Raw genomic sequence first — 12,351 nt, 5'->3', positions numbered from 1 at the left:
CTACAGTAAATGCTTTGTTTCTTTTTAAATCCAGCTCCCCAAAGAAAACTTCATTACTTTAAGCAAAAATGGACTCTTGGGGTAAATTTGTTTACACACCCGCTGATTAATTTATTCACTGGCAGACATTTTCAGACCTTCTTTTACCCTAACATTTGAAAAAAGTTTAAAGAAATATAAATAAATTCCTGGGATTGAATGGCTGGACTGTGAAAAGACAAGTAAATTCGTCAATGGCAGTGAATGAGTTCATTGCGGCATAGCGCCCGCCCACTGGTCCGCCAATATTCAACACCAACAAAGAGGGGTAATCCAAGGTGAAAGACAAAGATATAAATGGCATAAGATATATCCTCCTCATGCCAAGGCAGTGTTTCAACACAACACTTCCGAAGCTGTTATTTTAAGAATCAATTCTTACATAATATTGCTTTAAAGCCACATTGAGAAAAGCAGCTTTATTCAGCAAAGGAAAACACTCTTTCTTCTGTGTCTGGTCTTTTAGGAAAAACAAGAAACGAATGAATAAAACAATACAAAAGTTCATGCTTAGTTTGAGAATAACCACAAAAGCCGCAACTAGATGAAAGAAGACTAAGAAAAAAAACAGAACCAAGTTGAATTTCTGACCCGCAACGGAATCATTTATAAGCTAGTCAGGTTTTCCGTTGGATCCCTCTTATCTACAGAGCAGATGATTGCAGCGCTCCGAGACAAGAAGGAGCACCTTAGGATTGGTTGAGAGGTGAGAGGAAGGATTCTTCTCCCAAAGGGTCATTTTGACACTGATGTCATGATTAGGAGACTTTCACAAATCAGGGAAGTTTCACAATGCACTGTGTGGTAAAACGTTATTCAAACAAAGACACAATATTTGCTTGTCTGTAAATTGAAAATGAGAATGTCCACTATTTATTTTCACTGTACATCTGCTTTAGATTGAGGTTTGATACCTCCAGAGGTGTGTTCTAATATAGTACATTTATTCCACTACATTTACTTAAAACGGAAGTCAACCCAAACATATTTTTTTTCAAGAATACGTTCTATGACGGCCCACTAGTTGAAACACGACATTCTGATTAGTATTGCGTTTGTGGGATATGAGTTAAGCGGCAAAATCCACCTGTTTTTAGGTAACGGCCATTTTTGTCACTTCTGTCGACTGAAAATGAGATCACAGTTGCTCATGGCTCAGATAACGACCAATCATGGCTCAGCTTCAGAAAACAGGTCAGTCGTGATTGGTCGTTACCTGAGCCCTAAGCAACCGTGATGTCACTTTTAGTCGACAGAAGTGACGAAATGGCCGCCCCCACAGAGCTAACAACGAGTAGATTAACTCTTATTCCACAAACGCAATATTTATCAGAATGCCTTGTTTCAACCAATGGGCTTGCATAATACATATTCTTGGAAAAAAAATACGTTTGGGTTGACTGCCTCTATAAGTAACTTTTGGGATAAATTGTACTTGCCATAGTAGTTTTGATGTGACACAGTACTTTTTACTTTTACTTGAGGATTTGTTGAGAAGAAACGGTACTTTTACTCCTTTATATTACATTCCGTTTGGTCCTTTTATTTTTTATCTATTTATTCATTTAATGCTTGCGCGATCTACTTTTGATGGGTAATTTTAGGTAAGTAAAGGAGTTGAATCAATGCTTCTCCTTTCACCCGAGTCTATCACACACTTTATATCACAGAGGGATATCAAAAAAGTACCTCCAAAAAAACAAAGCACTATTGGCTGATTAATGAAAATGAGCTCCATTTGCCAAAAAGATTTTTTTACAATAGATTGCGTGCGTACCTGTTGTGAATGTACAAGATGTGCATGTATATTATTAAAGCTCCCATGAGGCAGCCAGAGCACTGACAGGAGGAGTATTAAGACCCAATCGTTGTCGTTTGGTGGATAGCAGCAAAGCTGAGCGCGACGGCGGATGTGGAAGTCATTATCCAGAAGATATAGTGCAGAAGATAATAAGTCAAGCTCACATTAGCAAAGCTCCCAGTATGCACAGAAATGCTATTAGGAGGAGTGTCTGTGAACATGAAACAAGCCTAAAGGGTTCATGCTGATGTTAGACTAGCTGGAATGTGATGGACGTGTATGGAGAATAAAAACACGACGTGTAGCCATGCAATAATTGATGAGGCCAAGTAAGGACAGATGCTGTGATGTAAAGCAGAAGCATGTGATTAGAAATGTGTGACAGAAGCTTGGAGAGGGGACGGATTGCTGGCAAGATCATGATCGTAATAGAGAAAAATAGCTGGAACAGCCTTTGTTTCGTCTCGAGACAGTGAACAGCTACGCATTCGTGTATATATTTGAAATTCATGCGTTTCATCCTATTTAACTGAGATGCATAAAGTCTATGAAATTGAGATATCTCAAACCAATGCATTTCAAAGCTTTAACCAGATCTTTACATTTTATTGCTTTTGACCCTCACTGTTTATATCGTTGCATCGCTGTTATTGCAGCAAGTATTAGTCATACAAAATATTGTCAAGATTGCCTTGGCATACTTAAAGATTAAATTCTTTACATATGCCAATAGTTGCTAATGGATCCCTCACAACTTACATAAGGTTAACGATCAGGGGATTCATTCAACTGAAATTTACGAAGAAGTACGTAGAACACTACTATTGCTAACTACTATTACACAACAAGCCGTTAGAAGGCTAATCTATTATTTACAAATGCCACTAGGCATGCTGGGAAAGTCTATCTCGTCAATTTCAAATGCTGTTGACAAACGGGTTGCATGACCACTACCTACCGGAAATTTGGCACATAGACACATTGAAAAACAAATAAATTAGCAAAAAAACTGCATGTTTTAAATAAAATGTTATTAATGAAAATATTGAAAAATTAACTCTGCCATGATTCATTTTTCTGAGTGCACTTTATATGATTAGGATGTGTACCTCATAATCAGTGCCTCCATAAGGAAATCCATTTCATCCTGTTCTGAGCAGATTTCCGGAAGAGTCTGCAGAAGGGAGAGAAGCGTCTTCAGATGGGTTTCATTAAATGAAATGCACCATTTCAATGTGTCTCCTCTGCACATGTGACCTTTGCATGAGCAGGAACACCCCTGCTGAGTGGATTATGTGTAATGAACATCACTCCCGCTGATGAGCTGTCATCTAGCGTTTAGGTGCACATTGTGAATGGTGGCTGACCTTTATGGCCACCTGCATGGGGCCATTATCGGCGTTCATCCCGAGGACCTGACCCTCATACACTTCGCCGAAGGCGCCGTGGCCCAGAGCTCTGCAAGCACAAGGCGCAAATTAATGAATAAATAATGAGCAAAAGCAGGACTTTTAGAGATGGGAGGAGGGATGCTAGGCTTAAATTGCCATAGAGGCCTGCTCATAAACTCATCAACCATTGCAAGCCAAATTGTTCATTCTGGTGAAACTGAACGTTTGGTAAGGGCGTCTTATATACATACACTTATATATATATACACATATACCGGTATATATATATATATATATATATATATATATATATATATATATATATATACACCGGTATATGTGTATATATATATATATATATATATATATATATATATTTGTACACATACATACATCTCTAACCCTTACTAAAAATGAACAAAAATGTAGCTCTCCATAATTTTTATTCACTGATGGACCTTGACGAGCCATTCTCTCTACTATTTCTGTTGTCGTGATTAAATTAATGGCGCTTAAGTCTTCATTTAAAAAGTCTTAAAACACCTGCGTTTGGTGGAACGTGTGCAGAGGGACTATACCTGAGCAGTGTGATGTTTTTGCGCGGTACTTCCTTCAGCTCACTGAGCGCAGAGGCCTTCCCGGCGAAGCAGTAGTTGGGGTTGTAGTCTGTCATGATGGTGGAGGAGCGGATTTTACTCAGCTTGTACTCGGGGCTCTGCAGGCGGCCCCTCACTGCTTGCAGATCGTTTTTCCAGCGATGCCAAACTGGGGGCAATTACAGAGCAGAAGAACAATATTTAAAATGTGTTTACAGTCAAGAAAAGCGTCAGTTCCCTTGGATGGAAGCGGTAACACAAGCAACCCTTGAAAACTTTCCATTGCAAATACAGTGAACTCCCGCTTATTGTGGGGATACGTTCCAGACACGTTTAAACTTAACACACTTTTTACACACATTAATAGAGAAGCTGGGGGAACACTGTATTGCCACGTTTCACATTATACAGTCTGTCAGGGATGCATGTGCGGGTGCTCCTCCATTGCTACAAATCCTCGACTACACCAGTGAGCTGGGACTCACCCGCCGCGGCCCCGATGCAGGTTGGTAGTCTGCCAGGGAGGGGGGCGTTGCGTGCAGGTAAGAGGTGCCGTCGAGCCAGCGCCCGGTGCAGATGCGAGGGTCTCGAGGGACGGGGATGAGGAGGGGAGGGTTGACATGGAGGTAGGAGAGGGGTGGAGGAAGAGGGAGAGGATGGTGAGGAGGAGGAGGTTGGGGTTGAAGTGGAGGACATTGGGGTGGGGGGTTGGGTTGGGAGGGGGGGGTGTAAGGGAACAGACTACCTCCCTGCATGGGGGAGAGCTCAGGTGAAGAGACACCATTAACCTGTGGAGCTTTCCTTTCCTTTCACCTCTTCATTTAAAACAAAATTATATTCAATTAAACAAGCAGACAATAAACGTTGTCTTTCTTTGTGTACTTTTATTCAATGTGACACAATTACACACTGTGCTGTTAGCAATGGGAAAAGCTACCATTGTTGGTAGGATGTGTTTAAATAAGTAATCAGTTCTACTTGTACTTGATTTATCATTCTACATACACCTGTATCTAAATTACTTGAGGATTACACAGCCTGGCCTTTGACTCCTTGTGGATACGTACAGTTCTCACACTCCTATTTTAGTTCAGTTTTCATATTACAGGAAAACAATGATGTGACTCCTTTACACAGCATTAGCAGCGCAAGCCGACATACATTCACTGGCCACAACAGTGGCTACACCTGATCCAATACAAAAGCTGTATCAAAAATATAGCATTTAAAGCGACACCTTGCACCGGGACTACAGTCGGAAAGTAGCTTTTTAGCTAAAACTGGCACATTTACAGAAATGTTGATTAATGTGCACTGTCCCTGTTTAAAAATAAACAAATAATAAGAAAAAAAGATATACAATTGTATAATGTGGTTGAGGTTTTAATTTGTGGAGCACAACTTCATTACAACCTACTAAAAAGTGTTTCTAATATTTTGGTTTCCTCATTTAGCTACATACTCTAAAAAGGGCAAAGCATCAGAAACGTAAAAAAATTAATAGTGAACTCCATAAAGTGGCCGGTGGGTGTACAGTGGAATCTCCAAAGTCGAATACCACAAAAGTGTTACAATTATTTTAATTTTCAACCAAATTGTTTTGGGAAAATATGCCCAGGAAGTCAAACAAGTTTGGAGAGCAATCCATTATCGTGTGCACGCTTGCAGTTCACTGAGCTGCATTAACTCCACAAGTGTTTTTGAATATCACCACACAAGAGTGCGTACACTTGATAGCAAGAGTGAAAATGTGATGACCATAGACCTGGAAATGGCAAATATTTCTATATAGGAAAACCCCTGTCAACATAAGAATAATTTACCGCGCAGAGGCTAACAAAAATTTTATACACGAGAGAACCTTTAATTCCACCAATACTTTGAAAACGCCTTCCTTTCCTTGACGTTAATTTATGTCAGGTGTCTTCAAAGGCTGTGTGTACTTTTACCTTTAAGTTAATTATTTCACCGAACACCGAAATTTTCTTTACAATAATATGTTCTATGCAGCCCCCACTGGTCTAGTTGCTCAGGGCTCAAGTAACAACCAACCACGGCTCAGCTTAGAAAACAGGTGAGCTGTAATTGGTTGTTACCTGAGCCCTGAGAAACGGTGGTGTCATTTTAAGTCGACAGCAAAAAAAAAATGGGTAGATTTTGCTTCTTAACTCATATTCCACAAACACAATTGTAATCAAAATGTTGTGTTTAGACCATTGGGGGCACATACAACATTTTTTTTTTAAATAAAAATTTGGGGTTGACTTCCCTTATACTTATAAGACTGTATAATACTAATACTTAATCTTCTTTTCTTTGTAACTAAAAAAAAATGGCAAACACAGATGGAATGGTGTGTGTGTGTGTGTGTGTGTGTTTATTTTCTCCTTTGGGATCAGCCAAATTCTCCCTGGTTGGCGATTTAAAAGCGGTTCCAGAAAAGTTATCTTTTGCTATATCTACATCACTTTCTAGACATCCTTCAAACAAAGAAAATCTCACTTATTATTCCCAGCTGTAGTTCAAACAAAGACTAGAATCCCCTCACACTGACTGCGGTATGCAGCTTCATACAGGACGAAAGTGACGTTAATTCCCTATATATATATTCCCATTTTAGGAATTTCAATGATAGCAAGAAGCATGTGGGACTCCAATGAGTCACAAGTGGCTTTTTGCAAATGGTTCTAATCTACACTTGAAACAAAACATCAATGCCCGTGGGTGCATGAAATCCATAAACTGTCACTTTGTGCAATGTAATTAAGACAAAAACAAATGCTTTTCACTCCTCTTCTGTGAATCATGATCAGCGCCACTTCCCATGCTTGGAAACTCAATACAAATGCCAAACCTCTGTTGGTGCTTTTAGAACGTGTATGCCATTCACTGTTGCTCTGTGTGTGCTGCTTTCGAAATGGAACGAACAAGTGGTCGTTAACTAAACGGACTGAGTTCTCACTACGGTTTTTAACATACTGCATCAGTCCGTGAAGGGAGAGCATTCGTATTTCCACATGGTAACACAATGCCCGTTTTCTAATGCCGCCTTTTCCTCTCGTGACTTCCGGAGGAGATCACCTTGAACAACAACGAGCTCAAGGGTGTGTTTGCTCCCTCGGCTGTGTGCGGACGCCTCACAGCCGATGAAAGGTGGCGGGCACCACGTCGGCGCAAATCTGCACCAGTCTCTTACTGAGGATGACGCCGACGCAGATCAAAGCCACGCCGCTGACGACGGTGGAGGTGACCACGGCCAGGATCAGCGTGGGTGACATCTGGCCCGGAGGAGGCGGGACCGGAGGAGCTGCATGATGAAGAAGAAGGCGGGGTGACTTGTGTGCTTATTGGACGGACATAATAAGGAGGCAACACACCGGCGTCGGGAGTAGAGACAGCGATATTGTACACTGTCACCAATACTTGAAGGTATTTGCTCACCTACTGTATCAACAACGCACGTGACATTGTCGCTGGCCAAGACCTTGTCGTCGTGGCACTGGCAGAGGATGAGGTGTGTGTCTTCATCCCTCTTGCAGCTCTGAGACTGACAGTGGCTGCAGTTGAGCTGCACTTTGATTTCACACTCCCCGTGACTCTCCATGGCTTGAGGAAATGAACAAAACAAAAATCCTTACTCCTCGTACACATTCAGTTAGCTGAAGCAACTACGTACAGTCAACATGGCGTCACATTTTCATTTACGTGTAATTATCATTACCAAAATGGCGATGTTAGATTTTTTTTTTTTTTTACACAGCCAGTGTAGGCTATCTCTTTTGCCCATCCCTGATCTAGAAGGATTTTTTTTCTCAAGCCAAAGTCAACCCAAACATATTTTTTTCAAGAATATGTTCCATGCAGGCCCACTAGTTGAAACAAGGCAATATGATACATATTAAATAGGAGTAAAGGAGCAAAATCCACCTGTTTTAGCCATCACGGGGAGCGGCCATTTTGTCACTTCTGTAGACTGAAAATGACATTTTCAGTTGACAGAAGACAAAATGGCCGCCCCAAAGATGGCTAAAAACGGGTGGATTTTGCTGCTTAACTCATATTTCACAAACTCAATATTAATCAGAATGCTGTGTTTCAACTAGTGGGCCTGCATCGAACATATTCTTTAAAAAAAACATGTTTGGGTTGGCTTCCGCTTTAAGAAAAATGTTATATTTAAAATATACACTTTCCTTCAACAATATTGGAACAGTGAAGCCAATTCCCTTACTTTGAAAACATGTGGGTTGGTTATCAAAACATGAAAATGATTTCTAAAGTTCTGCTTTTATGTCCATGTATTTACTTGTACATCTGGATCTGATACTCAACTGAGAAGAGCAAAGCATTATTTGCAAGAAAAGACCACATTTTAGGTGAGCAAAAGTATTGGAACAAGGAAATGTCTAGAGTGAAGAAGACTACAGTACTCTTTTGAGGACAATCGATATAAACTGGACAGTGAAAGTGAGTGTGGACGTTTGTTTGTTTGTTTGTTTATTCTTGTCAATAACACAAGGAGTGAAAGCAATGCACACCCTGAATGTTAACAGCCTCTGCCATTTCTGACTGCACATTTGTGTCCATTTGCGGAGAAACATTGTGGGGAGAGAAGACCGAAAGAAGGTTGAGAGAGGTCATCTTCATTATGGGTGAGAAACCATCTCGAAACAAGAGATTCCATAATTTAGCCTCGAACAAACAAACAAACAAACAACCACTTTAAGACTTCAGATGCACCCACCACTATTGTTACATCGGAACATTAACGAGAGTGATTGCACCCAAACGACTGTCGTTGGCGGGCAGAGGCTGCCAGTGCGTCCCAATGATAGTCGTTTTCCATCCGAAAAAAATGTTAAATTCGTGGTTGGGGTGTGCCTCGAACTTGGGCTATAAATAGTTGCGTTTCCACATCAACACTTAGGCTAGAGCCTTTTCTGGCTAGCCTACGCAGCCAGTGCATGAACAAATGATGTATGCTCAGATGAGAGGCGAAATGTCTTCTCAGACAACCTGAGCAGTCTGGTTGCGATCGATTCAGAGCCCTGAGAATACAACGACTGAATAAGACTATTCACAGGCACGAATAAGATGACAGTGATCACATGTAAGCACAACTACTGTATGCCCTACAAAAGGAAGATGATCAAGAAAATATGAGCTATAATGTAATTGTTTGACCTCAATCATCTATTTCATCCTGATACTTGTTATTCAAAAGAAAAAACATGAAAAGAGCAGGAATATGTTCTATGCATGGCTGTCCTACGTTTGTAAATGCAAAATATTTGGTGTTTGGTTTGTGTACCTCAAACTTAAATCATAACATTAAACTATGAATTAATTATAAGCTCTTGAATATGTTTGATGCAGATGACACTGACATCACTGAGAGTTGTTTGATGGTTTTGTTTTCCCTTCTTTAAATCATTCTCCTAATGCCTTTCATGTGCTGTGGACTCTTAACTTGAAGACGAAGCGTTGAAGCAAGGACAAGTAGCTGCATGAGGTTGTGAATTAGCTGTGTGCCGCCCACTACATAATCAGAGTCAGACGCCAAGTTGTCACAAGGAGACAAAAACAAAGCTTGGGTCCACATAAAAAACAAACTGAGCAATCGTGAGGGTGTCATACATTTGAACACCAACAGGTGATTCATGGATTTGTTCTCAATATTCTTGTGATCTGATTTACGACTGACTGACTCATGTTCACGCCACACTTGTTTGGTAGAATTTTGTCAAGTTGTCGTAGTGAACGCTAAGAAGAAGACGGCAAAGTATTTAGTAAGTCATTTAATAAAAACTGTCTTTCATATTAATCCATGGTTCACTATCTTTATTTTAGGGTAAAACTAATCTATAGGACCAAAACATTTATGAATGAAAAGACATTGTTTATTGTAAAACATATTCATTTATTGCTTGTGTTTGTCAAAAAATACATGTGAAGCGGACCTGAGAGTAGCCTAAAAAATTCTGGACGGTGTTTAAGATCATCCATCTTTCCATATTACAACTTCACAAACTTATCCAAGGACATCAAGCACGCATATAGCTTTGCTCCACCATAACATATTAAACTCACCTGCCAGAGGCTGCAGGTAAATCTCCCCAATTGGATTAATGAAAGAGATCCCTTCACGACCGTCTGCTTTGATGTCATCCGTTAGCGCAGCATCGCCTCCTGTCGCAGAATGGAAACATAAGGATGGTTCCAAATTTTGCTCTCAAATGTATGGAGACATACAATGTCATCACACAACATGTTCAACTTCATTCATAAAATATAAATTCAAACATCAACAAGTAATAATTCAATATTTTCACCTCTGTAGCCGCCTCCCCCTCCTCCAGCTGTGCAGGCGCCACCTCCCCCTCCGAACCCCCCGTATGTGGACCAACCAAGTTTGGACTGGGACAAAAGACACGCTGCACCCCCGCCAGCACCCTCTGATAGAGACTTGCCGGCCACCAGGTGAATGGTAGGAGAGTCTTTCCAGCCTCCACCTCCACCTGGGAAAACACCGACATCGCACATACGTAATGTTACTTCATAATTATGTAAGTTATGAAGAGCAGGCGACCAACATGAGACGAATGGGTTTTATGTGTTGTTGTTTTAGAGACATATTCACACTTAGCATTTGAGCTCGACGCCAGTTTGTTAGCTTTTTGATGGGCTTTTTTGGTATTCTTCCAATTTCCACCACAAAAGATTACTGATTATAGCAAAGTTCAGAAATGTCAGGATAGTTTGATAGAATGCGAATGGAACACACTAGAGGTAGGCATTTTACTAGATTTTGCTGGTCCGTCATTCGTCATCCGTCAGCGGCCTGGGTACCCGTCCGTCATTTTTCGTGATGAGCCGAATTGTAATTGTCAGTTGGTTGGTCCGTCAATCAGTCCGTCAGTTAAGTCCGCCATGCAACAAGAAATCAAGTACCGTCTTGATGTGCTTTCTGCAACTAATGGTGCCCATATAGAGGCGCAGTGAACTTGGCTGGGCTTGGTCACAATCCCCCCCAAATAGTAATTGACGTCATCTAAACTCACAGCACCAAGCTGCCACCAAATGGCGTCAAAGCAATACGATATTAGAGGACTGGTTACAAAACAAATACACAAATAGGCATATTCAGATGTTCAATATCGGGGGTTCACATGCAATAAACCGTCAACATCTAATTTTCAATCTGCAATAATTTCCACATATTTGTCTAATCATTTGCTTTTGTAATATATTTGTTGAATTGTAAAGAAACTGTCTCACCCTATATTTTGATGGAAAATGTCTGACCAGGAAACTGTTTCAATTTATGGAAAAATGGCCCAATATGAATACCTTCTTTAAGTTTAAGGTACCAATGAGCCTTTTTTTTTTTTTTGCTGAATATTTGGCCGTAGCACTGCTGGTCAACTCTTATTGGTGTTCCATTTAGAGGATTTAGAACATTAAACTGGCGCCAGAGGCATTCATTAGACAGAGCACACTGACTCCAGCAAACTGAGCACTGTGTGTGAGAAAATTTATGTTTTCTGCTACTCTGCAGAAAAGACCTAGAAACATTCTCATGCGATTAAGAGAATCACATGGCGTCAGTGGATAACGGGATGGTCCACATAGGGTACATAGATTCAAATATAACTAACGCAGTAATGTGTACACCGTGCAATCCACGACAATATGCAAGCCATACACATGAAGTCTTTGTTTTTGCCAAAAGTTCCCTTCTGTGAGAATGCCAATGCAAAATCTGGTCTACATACATAAAATCGTTATCAGATTTTTACAGCAACAAATCATTTTGGAAAGGGGCTTCAAGCATTTTATTACCACTGCCACATTGTGTATTTAAAATAACACATAAACCTTGATTTACAGTCTGCTAGATTAATGCTAACACTTGACAGGAAACACAATAGATGAGCTAACAAATAGCATATGTGTGGTCATGTTTTATCCTTTTAACTCATTCGGTGCCAGGGACATATTTATATGTCTTATTTTGATGCCCTTTGCTGAAGACATTTTCCACCTCGATTAGCAACTGATCCAAAGAAAAAGATGAAACAGTGTGTGAATAACTGTGTGGTTCCTTGTAAAATATTGATACTACAATTGTTATGTATCATGTGATCTTTTAAATAAGGTATGTGCTGTGAGAATTCAGTGTTTATGGTTATTACTGGGAACAGTTGAGATTTGTATTTTTTTTTCTGCAGAGGCTTGAAGTGAAAATTTGATCTAAATTCCCCAAGTATTATCTCGAAAGACTTATTTTCCATGCATGACCCATGAAGCTTACGCAAGATATTCAAAATGGGACTGGACACTTTTATTATTATTAATATTATTATCAAAGCAATGGCGGGGCCGGGATGGCCATGTTTTCACTAACAAGTTCATTTTATATATTTTTTTGATCGGGAAAATGAAAAGAGTTGTCATTTTCTATTTTATCAATACATGTTGGAGAAATTGGGAAATAAGTAACTCCATGAATAACGCCCTTTGA

At 40.1% G+C, this 12,351-nt stretch overlaps 1 protein-coding gene across 1 annotated transcript in view; it reads right to left on the bottom strand.

The window, feature by feature from the left end:
* ltk (leukocyte receptor tyrosine kinase) overlaps positions 1–12,351 on the bottom strand; it is a 63,432-nt gene that overhangs the window by 14,979 nt on the left and 36,102 nt on the right. Inside the window, exons 16-22 of the mRNA XM_086049127.1 lie at positions 10,160–10,345; positions 9,918–10,016; positions 7,269–7,433; positions 7,024–7,134; positions 3,810–3,996; positions 3,208–3,298; positions 2,950–3,014 (exon numbers count right to left, since the gene is read on the bottom strand). Coding sequence (XP_085905253.1) covers positions 2,950–3,014; positions 3,208–3,298; positions 3,810–3,996; positions 7,024–7,134; positions 7,269–7,433; positions 9,918–10,016; positions 10,160–10,345 — 904 coding nt within the window. The remainder of the gene's footprint in view (positions 1–2,949; positions 3,015–3,207; positions 3,299–3,809; positions 3,997–7,023; positions 7,135–7,268; positions 7,434–9,917; positions 10,017–10,159; positions 10,346–12,351) is intronic.

The sequence above is a fragment of the Filicampus tigris genome, chromosome 13 (genome assembly GCF_054856515.1).
Source record: "Filicampus tigris isolate MCC_2025a chromosome 13, RoL_Ftig_1.0, whole genome shotgun sequence".
NCBI lineage: Eukaryota > Metazoa > Chordata > Actinopteri > Syngnathiformes > Syngnathidae > Filicampus > Filicampus tigris.
The sequence above is the reverse complement of the archived record's forward strand: the minus strand, read 5'-3'. Positions and strand labels throughout refer to the sequence as shown.